This window comes from Notolabrus celidotus, chromosome 22 (assembly GCF_009762535.1).
Source record: "Notolabrus celidotus isolate fNotCel1 chromosome 22, fNotCel1.pri, whole genome shotgun sequence".
Classification (NCBI taxonomy): domain Eukaryota; kingdom Metazoa; phylum Chordata; class Actinopteri; order Labriformes; family Labridae; genus Notolabrus; species Notolabrus celidotus.
Window position 1 is genome coordinate 1,630,427 of NC_048293.1, and position 17,725 is coordinate 1,648,151.

General features: G+C 40.3%; 1 protein-coding gene across 1 annotated transcript in view; it reads right to left on the reverse strand.

The window, feature by feature from the left end:
* The window catches only part of LOC117805737 (nesprin-2-like), an 89,717-nt gene that overhangs the window by 18,633 nt on the left and 53,359 nt on the right, over positions 1–17,725 (reverse strand). The window contains exons 36-37 of the mRNA XM_034674264.1: positions 6,973–7,135; positions 1,535–1,722 (exon numbers count right to left, since the gene is read on the reverse strand). Of these exons, the coding sequence (XP_034530155.1) occupies positions 1,535–1,722; positions 6,973–7,135 (351 nt within the window). The remainder of the gene's footprint in view (positions 1–1,534; positions 1,723–6,972; positions 7,136–17,725) is intronic.

The following is a 17,725-nucleotide window of genomic DNA, read 5'->3' on the forward strand; positions in this document are numbered from 1 at the left end:
ATTTCAGAATCAAAAAATAAATTTCAGAATCAGAATAAATCTCAGAATCACAAAATAAATCTCAGAATCACAAAATTAATTTTAGAATCAAAAAATACATTTCAGAATCAAAAAATAAATTTCAGAATCAAAAAATAAATTTCAGAATCAAAGAATAAATCTCAGAATCAAAAAATAAATTTCAGAATCAAAATAAATTTCAGAATCAAAAAATAAATTTCAGAATCAAATAATAAATCTCAGAATCACAAAATAAATTTCAGAATCAAAATTAATTTCAGAATCAAAAAATAAATTTCAGAATCAAATAATAAATCTCAGAATCACATAATAAATTTCAGAATCAAAATTAATTTCAGAATCAAAAAATAAATTTCAGAATCAAAAAATTAATTTCAGAATCAGAATAAATCTCAGAATCACAAAATAAATCTCAGAATCACAAAATTAATTTTAGAATCAAAAAATACATTTCAGAATCAAAAAATAAATTTCAGAATCAAAAAATAAATTTCAGAATCAAAGAATAAATCTCAGAATCACAAAATAAATTTCAGAATCAAAATAAATTTCAGAATCAAAAAATAAATTTCAGAATCAAATAATAAATCTCAGAATCACAAAATAAATTTCAGAATCAAAATTAATTTCAGAATCAAAAAATAAATTTCAGAATCAAATAATAAATCTCAGAATCACAAAATAAATTTCAGAATCAAAATTAATTTCAGAATCAAAAAATAAATTTCAGAATCAAAAAATTAATTTCAGAATCAGAATAAATCTCAGAATCACAAAATAAATCTCAGAATCACAAAATTAATTTTAGAATCAAAAAATAAATTTCAGAATCAAAGAATAAATTTCAGAATCAAAATAAATTTCAGAATCAAAAAATAAATTTCAGAATCACAGAATAAATCTCAGAATCACAAAATAAATTTCAGAATCAAAATACATTTCAGAATCAAAGAATAAATTTCAGAATCAAAATAAATTTCAGAATCAAAAAATAAATTTCAGAATCAAATAATAAATTTCAGAATCACAAAATAAATTTCAGAATCAAAATTAATTTCAGAATCAAAAAATAAATTTCAGAATCAAATAATAAATTTCAGAATCACAAAATTAATTTCAGAATCACAAAATTAATTTCAGAATCACAAAATTAATTTTAGAATCAAAAACTAAATTTCCAGTGTAAACAGTAAATGATAAATGACTGATGCCGAACGGACTTTGGTTCAGCCAATCACAAACAAGTACCATGGTCCTACCCTTTCTGGTTTCTTGAAATTTATTTTCTAATTCTGAAATGTAATTTTTGATTCTGACATTTATTTTTTGATTCTGAAATTTATTTTGTGATTCTGAATTTTATTTTGCGCTTTTGAAATATTTATTACTATTGGCCTTCAGGGCCACCATAGAGAGAACCCTTAGAGCAGGAAAACAGCCAATGATGAGTGATTACAACACGTGTTGGAGTATTTAATTAATACTCCATCTGTGAGTGTGTGGGACCGCTCACCTCATCCTCCTCTCCATGGACATGGCACAGATGTTCCTCCAGCGTCGGTCCAGACTTCTGGTCGTCTGCTGGATGGAGTCGTTCTCAGAGTCGTTGCCACAGGCGTCGGCATCGTGGAGCAGGACGTCACACAGGGTCAGTACTGACGCCACGCTCTCTGTGTGCTGCTCGATGTCCCGCTGCAGGTCCTGGAGGTCAAAGGGCACAAACGCACTTAAATCACACACACAGTTTGTTAATACAGAAAACCTCTAAGAAAAAGTACAGTGCTTTCCCTGACAATGCATCGAAATACTCAGAGTGAGATTCAAGGGGCTGGAAGCCACAGGAGGCACAGATCCTCCAAATATCAGAGAGCCTAATATGTACGGATGTATAGTGAGCGGGTGGTTATGCAAAGTTAAATGATAAGGTGTTTTGATTTGTTTAAACTTCCTGTAAAGACACTGTAAAGGCTAAAACCTCAAACACACTGAATACTACTACTTCAACAAGCAGACTTCACCTGTCAGGGAGGCCGGGGTTTTTCTGTGTGTGTGAGAGTGTGTGTGTTCTCCCGCTGAAGCCTGACAGCACTCGTCGCCTTCTGTTTGTTCAAAGTTACCACTCTCTGGGTTGCCATGGTGACAGCTGAGAGCTTAAAGAGCCCATCCACGCTGGAGTCATTTCATCCACTAATGGAGAGAGCTGCAGCTATTTTTTCGGAGGAAGTGTCTCATTCAGCCTGCATGACTCCCACTATCTTACTCACTTTTTTTTTTTACAAGTCACTCAGTTCCTCCTTTTTTCAGTCTGTCATCTCTCTCTCTCCGTTTACATCAATCCTTTTAACCTAACTCCAAAGATGTTTTTTCCAAGTGTCCTAACTTTATGGAATCAGGGTTGTACTTGCACACATTCATTCAGCATATGGAGGGTCATTTATTCTCATTCTTGCATTTGACACTGATTGTAAATTAATGTGTTTTTCCAGTCACCCTAACTTGGCAGGCAGACATGAACCTGAACAAAGGTAGCAGCCTACTGTAAATTTAAGTCATATTGTTTGTTAAAATCTCATTCATCTTCTAGCTTTCCCTCCCTCCACTTCCTCTCACGTCAAAAACATTTCTCCTTCTAGTAAAGTAGCAGTGTGACGGAGTATAAATGGACCTTCAGGCTAAAGTCCATTTCCTCTCCTTTGTCCCCCGGCTGAGGTCTGAGATTTGCTACATTTAACGCCTCTCAGCTCAGTGTGACGGCTTCCTCTTCCTCCTGAGATTTTACTTTGCAGCACATGTGACTGTACTCTTCTGTTATTATGCTGTGGACGTCTGCAGGGTGGCCAGAATATTAAGTGTTCAAAAGCAGGTGTGCGTCACCTGTGAGTGACTGAGGGGCTTCCTGACCTAAAGTTACCTCAAGCTGCACCATTGGACTTCTGTCCTAATGGAGTCTCCGGCTCTGTGCCCCCTTTTGCAATCTGTCAGATGTTTTATCTTAGTAGTAAAGATGTGGAAAGTGCAAGAGCTGCTTGTGCTATAACTCGCTATGCAATGAAATGACAAATGACCATATTCACAGAGCTGCCATTTTTCTCTGAAAGCTGTGAAATAAAAGCTTCCAGATATATCTTTAGTATCCAGTGAATTAAGGAATGCAACATTATGCTGACATGCTACTCATCCTCAGCATGGTGTCAGAGTAAGAATGGCTGCTAGTGAAGAAGTTAAGTGTAAGTATTCATCTTGTTGTGCTTCACATAAACATGTTTTATTTTTTTGCATCCAGTGTTCACCCCTGAGATCTTCCTTGTTTCTTTCAGTGCAATCTATATGGCTGACCCCCCGAATAATACTACAACCCCAATTCCAATGAAGTTGGGGCGTTGTGTTAAACATAAATAAAAACAGAATACAATGATTTGCAAATCATGTTCAACCTATATTTAATTGAATACACTACAAATACAAGATATTTAATGTTCGAACTGATAAACTGTATTGCTTTTACCAAATAATCATTAAAGGTGACATATCACGCTTTTTTCATCAATATATATTGGTCTAAGAGGTCCCCAAAACATGTCTTTAAAGTTTATGCTCAAAAAAACACTTTGAAATCAGATTTTGGCATGCCTGAAAAGTCCTCTTCTTCAGTCCTCCTCAGAACACTCTGTTTTCTCTCTGACCACGCCCCCTCAGGAAGTGGATGAGCCCTCGGCTCTCCAGCACGTTGATCTAATGTTTACATGTTGGCTGAATATACACGGCTGCTCAGAGATCACGTTACTTCAACCCTCTGAATCTGATCCAGAATCTGATCCTGATGGAGAGGCGCCTGTAGCAGGACCTTTCTGAAGGATTGGTCACAGATTTAGTGTTTCTTGTTGTTTTATTTATCAGTATGTCGACGTGTGTCTTGGTACACAGCTACAGCTACAGCTATGAACATGTAGCTATGTGGCTATGCTAATTAGCGCTAGCACTTATCCATGACAAATAAAAATCATCCACTAGATCTTCAAATCTGCAGACGTGGGGAGTAAAACAGACCTCTGCCAGAAAGGCAGCAGGACCTTTTCTGAAGGATTTGTCACAGATTTTGTGTTTCTTGTTGTTTTATTTGTCAGTATGTCGACGTGTGTCTTGGTACACAGCTACAGCTACGACATGTAGCTATGCTAACTAGCGCTAGCACTTATCCATGATAAATAAAAATCATCCACTAGATCTTCAAATCTGCAGACGTGGGGAGTAAAACCGACCTTGTGTTTATTAAGACAGCCTACAACCAGCATGCCTCCCTCCTAAGCTCCTTGTTAGCACACATTTGTGCAGGGAATGAAAAACAGAGGGGGGATTCAGTATTATTTTATACAGTCTATGGGCTGAACAAGCTCCGAGCTCTGACTCCGTGACAGACCGGATATTGTTGTTACGTAACAAAAACACTGAAGTCTGAAACGGCTCGTTTCACACACATTTACAGAAAGGTGGAGAAATCAAAACAGGGGCAGAATGGATTCTTTTCATTCTCGGGGGGTTTGTAGACATGCCAGGGACACATATTTCAGGTAGAGAACCATTAAAAAGTCAATTTTGCATGATATGTCACCTTTAACTTAGAATTTTATGGTTGCAACACGTTCCAAAAAAGCTGGGACAGGTGGCAAAAAAGACTGAGAAAGTTGAGGAATGCTCATCAAACACCTGTTTGGAACATTCCACAGGTGAACAGGCTAATTGGGAACAGGTGGGTGCCCTGATTGGGTATAAAAGGAGCTTCCCTGAATGGCTCAGTCATTCACAAGCAAAGATGGGGCGAGGTTCACCTCTTTGTGAACAAGTGCGTGAGAAAATAGTCGAACAGTTTAAGGACAATGTTCCTCAATGTGCAACTGCAAGGAATTTAGGGATTTCCTCATCTACGGTCCATAATATCATCAAAAGGTTCAGAGAATCTGGAGAAATCACTGCATGTAAGCGGCAAGGCCGAAAACCAACATTGAATGCCCGTGACCTTCGATCCCTTAGGCGGCACTGCATGAAAAACCCGAAATCAATGTGTAAAGGATATCACCACATGGGCTCAGGAACACTTCAGAAAACCACTGTCAGTAAATACAGTTCGGCGCTACATCCGTAAGTGCAACTTAAAACTCTACTATGCAAAGCAAAAGCCATTTATCAACAACACCCAGAAACGCCACTGGCTTCTCTGGGCCCGGAGGTCATCTAAGACGGACTGATGCAAAGTGGAAAAGTGTCCTGTGGTCTGACGAGTCCACATTTCAAATTGTTTTTGGAAATTGTGGACGTCGTGTCCTCCGGGCCAAAGAGGAAAAGAACCATCCGGACTGTTATGGACGCAAAGTTCAAAAGCCAGCATCTGTGATGGTATGGGGCTGTGTTAGAGCCAATGGCATGGGTAACTTACACATCTGTGATGGTATGGGGCTGTGTTAGAGCCAATGGCATGGGTAACTTACACATCTGTGAAGGCACCATTAATGCTGAAAGGTACATACAGGTTTTGGAGAAACATATGCTGCCATCCAAGCAACATCTTTTTCAGGGACGCCCCTGCTTATTTCAGCAAGACAATGCCAAGCCACATTCTGCACGTGTTACAACAGCGTGGAGTAGGGATGACCACAATTAATCGATTATCGATTAATTGATTGATAAGAAATTACTCGAAACACACATTTTTGTTATCAATTTTCCGTCCCGTGGAACAAACATCATGTGGTCTCATATTACACTCATCTATCAGGGAGGGGTTTTAAGTTTAAAGCATGTTTGGATGTGAATCAGCTGTTAAAGGTGTTGCGCACAGCGCAGACGCTCAGCTGGCGGCTGCGGCTGTGCGTCAGGTCTCCACGTGCGCTTTTTAAAAGAGGATCAATACAAAACTGCTGCCAACAACAACACGGACACAAAGGTTGACAACTTTAAACAGGATATTTCCCACCTTTGGATACAAAGGCAACAGACAGGTGGGAAATTCTGGTACGCTACGTTTACAGACCAGCAACATCAGAGCCGTCTGGGCTTTTCTCCAGCGGGACTGATTATGACCCGGTTGCGCTCCTGGCTGACACCTGACTGAATACACATGTTTATTTTTCTCAATAAGAACGAGTAGACAGAAAACTGGACACTGTGAGTCTGAAGTTCTTTTCTGTTAGTATTATGAGCCTTCACTTTATAAGATTATGTCCGCGGAGAATATTTGAATGAGCCTGATCGTTGATATTCTGCGTGTCAAACGTGTACCTGTATTCAATCCCGTCAGTGATATGCATTTTGTTGCTGTAGAAAATAAAATTTATGGGGAAAACAACCTATTTGGCATTGTTGTTGACGTAAGAATAATAATGTTTTTTTATTATCAATTAATCGATAATTGATCGTTAACATTTCCAAAAATCGATCACGGAAAATACTTAAAATGTACATCCCTAGCGTGGCTTCGTAGTAAAAGAGTGCGTGTACTAGACTGGCCTGCCTGCAGTCCAGACCTGTCTCCCATTGAAAATGTGTGGCGCATGAAGCGTAAAATACGACAACGGAGACCTGGACTGTCAAGCAAGAATGGGAAAGAATTCCACCTACAAAGCTTCAACAATCAGTGTCCTCAGTTCCCAAACGTTTATTGAATGTTGTTAAAAGGAAAGGTGATGTAACACAGAGGTTAACATGACCCTGTCCCAGCTTTTGTGGAACGTGTTGCAGCCATAAGATTCTAAGTTAATGATTATTTGCTAAAAACAATAAAGTTTATCAGTTTGAACATTAAATATCTTGCAAATCATTGTATTCTGTTTTTATTTATGTTTAACACAACGTCCCAACTTCATTGGAATTGGGATTGTAAATTCTCCCCTTCTCAAACAATGATGAAACACTCTGATCTTGAACAAAATCCAAACACAACCACGCTTCTTTGCCCACCTGCTGCTCCGCCAGCTTCCTCTGGATCTCGTCGCTGTGGCACACGTTGTAGACCACCGGCTTGGCCAGCTCGGCCTCGATTCGAGACAGCCATGTCCTCAGGTTGCTCATGTTCTTGTCCAGCTGCTGCACCGTCACCAGCGTCTCCTTCAGCTTCCTCACCCTGCACAGAGAGAGAAGGCGCTTTAGGGAAAGGTGTAACCAAAGTTTCAGTGGTCATATGTCCTTTTGCCTGATGTCTGAGAGTGGAAGCCTGTTTTCACTATTACCTGGCTGTGTGAAATACTTGAATCTGATTGGTCAAAACTGTATAGCAATGGTGTTTAAGTCTAAATAGCTAAAGTAATGCTGGGGACAACCTGTCTTGTCCAAATTTCAAATTAATTAGAAGGGAGTCCAGCACATTTCACTTCTGCCTGTTGACACTGTGGCAAAAATGTTAACTTCCACTCACACCTGGATCCTACTCACCCTGTCAGGATTATAATTCCCATAACCACCCATTCTCTCTTTTTCTTTTTTTTTTTACGTACTTCATTAATCCCCAGGGGGAAATTCAATTTTTTCACTCATGTTATTTTTTGGGCATGCCACACGCACAGTTTTTGGTATATACATGCAGTGGACATGTACTAAGGGAGAGATGTCAGAGTGAGGATGCTGCCATAAACCAGCACACCCCAAGCAGTTGGGGGTTCGGTGCCTTGCTCAAGGACACCTCGGCAGTGCCCAGGCAAGTGAACCAGCACCTCTCCAGCCACCAGTCCACTTGCCAAACTTCGTCCAAACTCAAACCGGTGACCCTTCGGTTCCCAAGTCAAGTCCCTATGGACTGAGCTACTACCGCCCCAAGGAAATGTGCATGTGCAATGTTCACTATACATTATCCCTAAATTGTCATCAAAAACCCAGTGGAATGAAATCTAATGAAAAACCAACAAATAACTCTAAACACTCGTCATCCAAGCTTGCGTTTATCTCTTCGTCATCGTACAAAAAACATTCAAAAACAGCGGCGACTCAAACTGTTGCATTGTGCAACATGTCCCACCACCATGAACACACACAATCACACACATTGTAGTTTATTTTGACTTAATCCTGCATACACACTCTAGCTGCCAGGAATACTCACTAGAGCACCAAATGTGGACTAATCTGCTGCTGAAAATAGTCCAACGAGTCCAAGTCCAACAAGTGTTTCCTCTCTTTTCTGTCTTAGCAAAAGACTGAGCCTCATTCGGACATAAGATGATACATTTGTGAGGAAGTTTTAAAGATATGAAGTGCTTTGGGCAAGCCTTTTTTGGGGGGGATTTTTTTGGGACAACTTAACTTAACTCAGCTTTATTTATATAGCACCTTTCATACATGAAAAACATGTAGCCCAAAGTGCTTCACAGAGTAACAGACAGTAAGAAAACAAGAGCAATGGTAAAATTATAGAAGGCATGATTTAAAAAAAAGAAATACTTAAAAAATAAAATAAAGTCAATACAGTAAAATTAATAAAATAAGTAAGAGTGGAAAGAAAAGTTAAAAATAAGGTAGAGTTAACGAGATCAGATGCACACAATAAATAAATAATATAAATAAATACATGTTAAAACAATGCTTTAGATAATAATTATAAAAATAATTTAAATAATTTAAAAAAAATAAAATAATAAAATAATAATAATAATAATAAAATAATAATAATAATAAAATAATAATACAAAATAAAATAATAAAATAATAATAAAAATAAAATAATAAAATGATAATAAAAAATAAAATAATAAAATAATAATAAAAAATAAAATAATAATACAAAATAAAATAATAAAATAATAATAAAAAATAAAATAATAAAATGATAATAAACACTAAAATAATAAAATGATAATAAAAAAAAAATATTAAAATGATAATAGAAAATAAAATAATAATAATAATAATAATAATAATAATAATGATAATAATAATAATAATGCAGTCAAGGGCTAAAAATAAATTACTCCAAATTAAAAGCTAGATCAAAAAGGTAAGTCTTAAGTTTACTTTAAAAAAAAGGACAATATGGAATGTCAATTTTTTTTCTTCAAGCTTAAAAATTGGTCATTGTATTCAATAAACAAATTTCAGGGTGTTGATTTTGATTCTGAGTTTTTATGAGTGGATACACAAAAGAAGAAACTCTGTGCAGCTTTAAACTGCACTTCTAAAACTAAAACCATCAGTAAGGGGACACGTTAAGATGCGAGTGAACACCAGTGCACAAAAGTTGAGCCGTCCACAGTGAGATCACACCCATCACCCTGTCATCTCTACACCACAGATCAGCACTACAGCAGCACGTCAGAGCGTCTGAGAAGTGCTCCTGTCATTCTCACGTTTGACACAACAGCCGAGCTGCGGGCTGACCTACATCCGACGGAGAGCTGGGTGTAGTCTGGGAAACAGAGTGCATTCCAGTACGGCTCTCAGGTCAGTGACCTACATCAGTTCATTCTCCTGCACAGACCAACACAAAGCAGAGAGGGTGACCGAGCAGTCGGTGAGAGGGAGCCTCTAAAAACCACCTCTGAGAAGACAAGTGTGTGTGTGTGTTTGGGGAGAGGTGTATGTGTGTGTCTGTCTGGTTCAGTCTGGAGCCTGAGTTCAGTGTGCCTGTGTTCTCTGAGGTCTGTCGTTGCCCTTATCCAAATATGCAGCAGGTTATGTCACTGTGATTGTGACAGCAGGTTTTGTGTGTTTTGTAAATACATATTAACACAAGGTGACACATGGATGATCTTTCTCCTTTATAACACACCCAGTCCTGGATTTTTGCAGCTGATGTAATGACATGTTAGCATATAAGTTTTCTATTGGATTTGAATTTTGTATTATTGACCCTGTTGGTGATTTTGAACCACGTGAATCAATTCTATTGAGCTACCTTTTCATGAACTTTATTAATTGTTATGACATATTGACAAATAAAGTTTATATTTGTGCATTTATTCAAGTTATCAAGTGATTTCTATTGAATTATTCCTATGTTTTAATACAGCTGTTTAGATTTGAATTGTATTTGAGTTAATTCATTTTCCACAAAGCTCCCAAGCTGAACCTCAAGCCCTATTGCTAAGTCCTAAGACACATATTTTAATTTTAGTATAATTATAAAGTGTTACAAATATATTTGAAGCTGAATGAATGTGCATCTCATGAGTATTCAGTCCTTTAGTTTGTTTTTCAGGTATAAAGATCCAACTTGTCAGAGCATGAGTCCCACAGGACAGAGATGTTATGTTTCCTGCACATGGAGCAGCAGATTGTTCATAACAACTGTCAGGGTTCCCACTCTTTTCCAGAGATCATTTTCCAGGACATTTTCAGTGATGATCAAGCTGGTGTGACAGTCTACAGTCATGGCCAAAAGTTTTGAGAATGACACAACTATTAATTTTCACAAAGTCTGCTGTTTCAGTTTTTATAATGGCAATTTGCATATACTCCAGAATGTTATGAGGAGTGATCAGCTCAACTGCAAATAATTGCAAAGTCCCTCTTTGCCTTGAAAATGAACTTTATCACCAAAAACACATTTCCACTGCATTTCAGCCCTGCCACAAAAGGACCAGCTAACATCATTTCAATGACACACAGGTGTCACACACATTAACACAGGTGTGGGTGTTGATGAGGACAAGGCTGGCGATCAATCTGTCATGATTGAGTGACTGGACACTTTAAAAGGAAGATGGTGCATGACACCATTGTTCCTCATCTGTTAGCCATGGTTACCTGCAAAGAAACACGTGCAGCCATCATTGCATTGCACAAAAAGGGCCTAACAGGGAAGTTTATAGCAGCGAGTAAGATTGCACCTCAGTCAACCGTCTATCCAATTATCAAGAACTTCAAGGAGAGAGGTTCAATTGTTGCCAAACAGGCTCCAGGGCGCCCAAGAAAGTCCAGCAAGCGCCAGGACCGTCTCCTGAAGGTGTTACAGCTGCGGGATCGGGCCACCACCAGTGCAGAGCTTGCTCAGGAATGGCAGCAGGCAGGTGTGAGTGCATCTGCACGCACAGTGAGGCGAAGACTTTTGGAGGAAGGCCTGGTGTCAAGGAGGGCAGCAAAGAAGCCACTTCTCTCCAGTAAAAACATCAGGGACAGACTGATATTCTGCAGAAGGTACAGGGACTGGACTGCTGAGGACTGGGGTAAAGTCATTTTCTCTGATGAATCCCCTTTCCGATTGTTTGGGGCATCTGGAGGAAGGCTTGTTCGGAGAAGACGAGGTGAGCGCTACCATCAGTCCTGTCTCTTGCCAACAGTGAAGCATCCTGAGACCATTCATGTGTGGGGTTGCTTTTCGGTCAAGGGAGTGGGCTCTATCACAATCTTGCCTAAAAACACAGCCATGAATAAAGAATGGTACCAGAACGTCCTCCGAGAGCAACTTCTCCCAACCATCCAAGGGCAGTTTGGTGATGAAGAATGCCTTTTCCAGCATGATGGAGCACCTTGCCATAAAGCAAAAGTCATAACAAAATGGCTCGGGGAACAAAACATTAAGATTTTGGGCCCTTGGCCAGGAAACTCCCCAGATCTTAATCCCATTGAGAACTTGTGGTCAATCCTCAAGAGGCGGGTGGACAATCAAAAACCCACAAATTCTGACAAACTCCAAGCATTGATTATGCAAGAATGGACTGCCATCAGTCAGGATTTGGTTTGCAGAGGTCTTGAAAAAGAAGGGTCAACACTGCAAATATTGACTTATTGCATGAATTCTGTGTAATTCTCAATACAAGCTTTTGATACTTATGAAATGCTTCTAATTGTATTTCATTATACCATAGAAACATCTGACAAAAACACCTAAAAACCCTGAAGCAGCAGACTTTGTGAAAATGTAATATTTGTGTCATTCTCAAAACTTTTGGCCATGACTGTAAATTTAGTTCCTAATTTAGTTCCTAAATAGTCTAATATGTTCCTCTCAGTGGAAGTCTACCTTGAAAGAACCCTGAACTGTACCTCAAAGAAATGGGTAATAATTTCTTCATGTTAAAAAGGTCAAACTTTGTACGCAATAAATTATATTAGCTTAAGTTTAGCCATGTTTGTGCACACTTCATGTACATTTAAATACAAGGTGTGCAGTGTCCATGTAAGCCTGCATGGCAGCATGATGCAACCCAAACACACAAAAAGCAACAAGCAACTTTCAAACAATCTGAGTAACGCTGCTTTTTTATGACTTCCAGGCCAACAAGACACTGACGAGTGTTTTTGAATTTGCATGACACAGACAACAGATAATCTGAGATGCTGACGCTGTCTTTACACCGGAGGGGGAAGCTCCCGTCCTATATTTAGCTGCTGATGCATCTGCACGCATGTGGATTTGTGTTTTTGTGTGAATGCATGAAGGTGTGAGTTCAAGGCTGCACGTCTTTGCTGGGTTGAGAAAACATCTGTGACAGAAAACATGCTGCTGCGATCATTCAGGGACATGCATAGGCTCAAAGCATCCCCTCACAGATACATATGCACACACACACCTGCTGTCCAAGCTGCCTCATTGCAGAAATACCAACACACACGAGATGCCACAAGCTAGCTGTCTCAATTGAATCTGCTCTGAATGACGCTGCATGCAAGCATCTGTCTACATGCCTGCACCGACAAAGCCCAGCCCATCCCCCTTCTCTCCTGCTTCCCTCCCTGTCTCCTCCACTACCACCTCCTCCTCCTCCTCCTCCTCCTCGTCTTTATCACAACAAAACAGCCGATCTGCTTCCTTTTCATCCCTACTCCTCCTCAGCCTCACGCCGGACAGATCTGCCCGATCATGAGGAGGTTTTCAAGATCAGAGAGCGAGAGTGATACTCACAGGCTGGTGAGGAGGCTACTCCATGGCGATGGCTCATCCACTAGCAAACACTGCCTCCCCCTCCTTCCCCCTCCGTCCCTCCCCTCCTTCCCTAGCAGTCTGCCTCCGTTTCCCTCCTTCTTCAATCTCCCTCAACATCTGGATGCAGTCAAGGTATACTCGTCAGGAACTACTTCGTTAAAAAATTTGAGGGACCAAATCTAAATTTCTTTTCTTGTTCATGTTTATAAAATGTTTGTGACTTCATTCTTCTACTTTTTCACCAGATAGCCAAAAAAAAAAAGTATATCACAGGTAATCAAAGACTGAGAAAAACACTCAAAAGTGACCAAATGTCTAAAACCATAGAAGAAGATGTTAACAATGGATCAAAATATGATTTAAAAATGCAGCAAATCATCAAATTTAGGAAGCTAGAAACAAAACAAACTGAGCCCCGCCTGATTAAAGGCTTGACATATAAATGATAAATGACTGGATTTCTATTTACAGGTGAAATAAATGTTTCTTCTTCAATCAGCAAACAAATATTTATTTATTCCGTCAATTCACCTTCATTATAACACTGCGCTCCCAACATGCAGGCTTGCTAGTTGTACCTAAAATCTCTAAAAGTAGTATGGGAGGTAGAACCTTCAGTTATCAGGCCCCTCTCCTTTGGAATCATCTACCAGTCAGGGTCCGGGAGGCAGACACCCTCTCCACTTTTAAGAGTAGGCTTCAAACTTTCCTTTTTGATAAAGCTTATAGTTAGAGCTGGATCAGGCTTGGACCAGCTTTTTTTATGCTGCTATAGGCCTAGACTACCGGGGGAACTGGCACACTGACACACTGGAATCCTATCTCACCCCCTTCCCCTCATCACTTACTCTAACTCTCCCTGTCCCATTAAAGTTACTAACCATAGACCTTTCTGGAGTCCCTGAGCTCCCTTGTCTCGTAGGTTCCTCTGAGCTGCCGTAGACCTCCTCCTGCTGTGGACGTTCCAGACTCCAGCTGATACGGACGTGCTGGACTTGACAGCTTCTACTACTCGTCTCATCACTCATTTGACATAGAGTGGTCTAGACCTGCTCTGTTTGTAAAAGCGTCTTGAGATAACGTTTGTTGTGATTTGGCGCTATACAAATAAAGATTGATTGATTGATTGACATTACCCAGCTGTGTGAAATACTTGATTCTGATTGGTCGAATCCCCTATTAAGGCTCAATAGAAATCTGATCACACATGCCTTATCAAATCAATCAGCAACAATTAATTTTATAGATCTAATGTGGACTAAAGATGAAGATGATGAATACCAGGAGTATCACAGTTTTCATACGAAATAGGAGATTTTTTTAAACAATACTTTTGGGCTGATTGCACCTTTATTGATGAGACTATGGAAGAGAGGCGGGGGAGTTTTGGAGGAGAGAGTGGGAGGTAACGTAGCAAATGGTCAGGAGTCAAAACTTGCAACTACTTTGAGGGCTGTACACACAGCACCCAAGAGAAGATGTCTTAGTTATGAGAAAATTCAGTTTGATTTGAACCATAAGAAGACAGATATTTTGAGAATTGGATGAAGTGATGTACAAAGAAGACTTTAACAAGCATCCCTCACTTAAAGTATTGCAAAGTAAATTCAAGGGCTGAAAAACACCAGAAAGAAGGAACCAATAGCTGCACCAATCAAGTTTGAAATAGTGAATGCTGATTGGCTGCACTGGTTAAACAATACTAGTGTCCATGAATATCATAGAATCAAGAACTAAGACCATCTTTGAGGCAATAAAGAGTAGCAAAGCACATCACTAACTCAAACCCTTTGTGATAGGATATCACTTTATGGCCGCCTCTCTTCTCCAACAACAAACAAAGCCAATAAGCAGAAACAAAGCAGCAGAAAAGCCCATTAAAGTTAGTCCAGATCTCCAGCAGATTACAGGTGCAGCTGTCTGCGGCTGTTATGAGAAACCTGATTGGACTTTATCGCCATCAACCCTGAAAACACACACAGAGCCAGCAGGGAACCTCCGTCTGGAAAACCTCCATCTGCCACCTTCCTTCCAAATAAAGTAAGCTCGCCTGGGGTTACGCTCGCCGAGGACGCTGAGTGGTATATCACAGACTGAATGAAGAAGACGTGTTCGGGTAACAACAGGTGGAGGAGAAGAAGAGGAAACAACACACAAATAACAGCAACATAACTGTTAATGTACGCTCCTTTTCAGACATGGAAGACATAAAACTGCCAGATACTAAGATCTGTTAGAGTAATGGCTGTCTGTTATTCAGGCGCAGGCGTCCATAAAACAAAGCGTTCCATTATGGTTTATTCAGCCACAGGGATCATGGGAGATTTGGCACCTGGTGTGAGAGGGAGTATAAAAGATGTAATATGAAGAGAGAGTGTTTCTCTTCATTCTTTCATGTTATGTAAGGGGCTGAAATGAAATCCTGAAATCCATGGGGTCTATACAGGTCAAATTGGACCTTAGGTTCCAGGAACTGGTCTGAAGCGGACTGTGGTTCCATCTTGTTTTAGTGTTATAGTATTTTTTTATTGTACAACTTTTTCTAAAATAAGCTGTTCAAATCTGATATCTGAGTAAATTCAGTTAAGATAGGCCCAGTAATTTGAACCCTTAGTTCCAATGAAGGGGTCTTTATTAATAATAACAATAATAATAATAATTGATTTGTATAGCGATTTTCATGGTTCATGGGTTTTTAAATGATTGAAGTGAGTCAGAGTTGCGGATGTGTGGAGGGATAGAGTTCTAGAAAGTCAGGGCAGCGATGGCAAAGGCTCTGCCCCCCCCCCCCAAGGTGCAGTGCTAGTACTTGGTGATAGGGGGACAGGAGATTGGCATCTGATGATCTGAGGCGGCGAGCTGGTGAGTGATGTTTGAGGAGGTCGGTCAGGTATGAGGGGGGGCGAGGTTATTGAGGGATTTGTACAAGATCTTGAAGTGGATTCGGTGCTATATGGGGAGCCAGTGGAGATGCTGAAGGATGGGTGTGATTTGGGCTCTGGAGCAGGAGTGGGTGAGTAACCGGGCAGCTGAGTTCTGGACATGTTGTAGTTTTTGGAGGTCAGTGGAGGGAAGGCCGAAAAGGATGCTGTTGCAATAGTCGAGTCTGGAGTTTATGAAGGCGTGTATGAGTGTTTCGGCAGAAGGGAGAGTACTACTGTAATTAATAGACATGCATTATTAAGGCAGCTGTGGCTCAGTGGTGGAGCAGGTTGTCTCTCAGTCTGAAGATTGGTGGTTTAGTCCCAAAGGCCCCACACTAAATTGTCCTTGGGCAAGACAATGAACCTCACATTGCTCCTGATGGCAAACCAATTGGTTGCACCCAAGGGCTTTGTTGTTTTTATGTGTGCCAAACAAACAGATTCAAAAGCTTCACTTGAAATTAACAACTCAACAAATTGCATTGAAGAAACAAGACAACACAGGAAGTGAATAAAACAAGTCCATGCGCTTATGAAGATGTCAGGATATTTCAGGAGGCTGAAGAAAGACAAACATCTGCCGCACATGCATCTCATTCAGACAATAAGAGGAGACGACGGTGGCCCCCGCGTGGCCCCTGTGGCTGAGGACCCTGTCGGCACAAAGGCTCGCGTCAGCAGACGGCAGCTGCTGGGCCGGCTGACAGAGCACCGGGTTTGTTTTGGGGGACAAAGGACGAGCAGCGGGCCAGTGTCAACGCGTCTAATCCCTCCGCGAGTAAAACCTCAGCAGTCATCTGCAGCAGGTTAGTGAGGCGAGCTGCAGACAAAGGCTGAGGGAAGAGGTCAGCACTGACTCTGAATCAGCTCCTCTGCAACTCCATCGCTGCTTATCAAAACGAGTGACACAGCGGTGCAGGACTCTGGCACCAGACCGGCCAATGAAAACACTTACTCACTTTAATTCTCTGAGGCAAACTGCTTGTCATCACAGCATCAATAGTAATCTGTTATATCCATGCATATACTGACCATGTAACAGGTATTACATGAGCAGATTTTATGACTAAGGACTGAATAAGACCCTATGATGCTCTTTGGACTCTACACACTGACTTCAACACACTGTGGACATCAGTCATACTGTAGCTTTACTTTAGATGTTTCTGATTTCAGTTTGATTTAGCTAATAGCCGTGTGTGTTTGGTGGTACAACGGTTACATATCATTTATGACGCATGCAATAGAAAATACAGTACAAGTCTAATCTGCTGCTGGATTCTAACCAGCCTCATGCTCCATTGGCTGAGAGAGTTGGGGTGTGTCCTCCCTCGGCGTGCAGAGCCTTGGTGGATTAGGAGACCGGGGGTTAAGTGAGGGCTGGAGCCCAGTGATCTACAAATCTACTTTTAGCTTCTTCTCTTTTTTTTCACACACACACACACACACACACACACACTCAGACATTTATTCCATTGTTTGGCTGAAATGCTCATACTCAGGGATACAGTTCTGTTATAAGTAATGCTGGTGAGCACAACTGAACTGCTTGTAATTGAAGGAGATTGCACAACAGTAATTATTGTATTTCATCTTTTGCTTTAGCCTGTAACTCCTCTGGTCTGGAGGTGTGATGAGCATGGACAGAACAATGGTGAAATGGTACCCTGATCATGTTAAGCAGCTTGTGTGTGGAGACACTCCCCAGGTTTATCAGCTTAATGAGTTTCACCCCCTCTCTACAGGCCGTACATCCTGAGCCTAATACCCCCAAATGGGCTTCAGTCGTTTAGATCCCAGATTGGAACTTTGTTATTAATAAGTCTATGTAACAAGTCTACATTCAAAAATGTAATCTGGGAAATGTCTTGGTCCTGGCCCAGTGGTCTTAATAAAAAGGTACTCTTGATGCTACAGCATGAAAAGAATGCTTTTT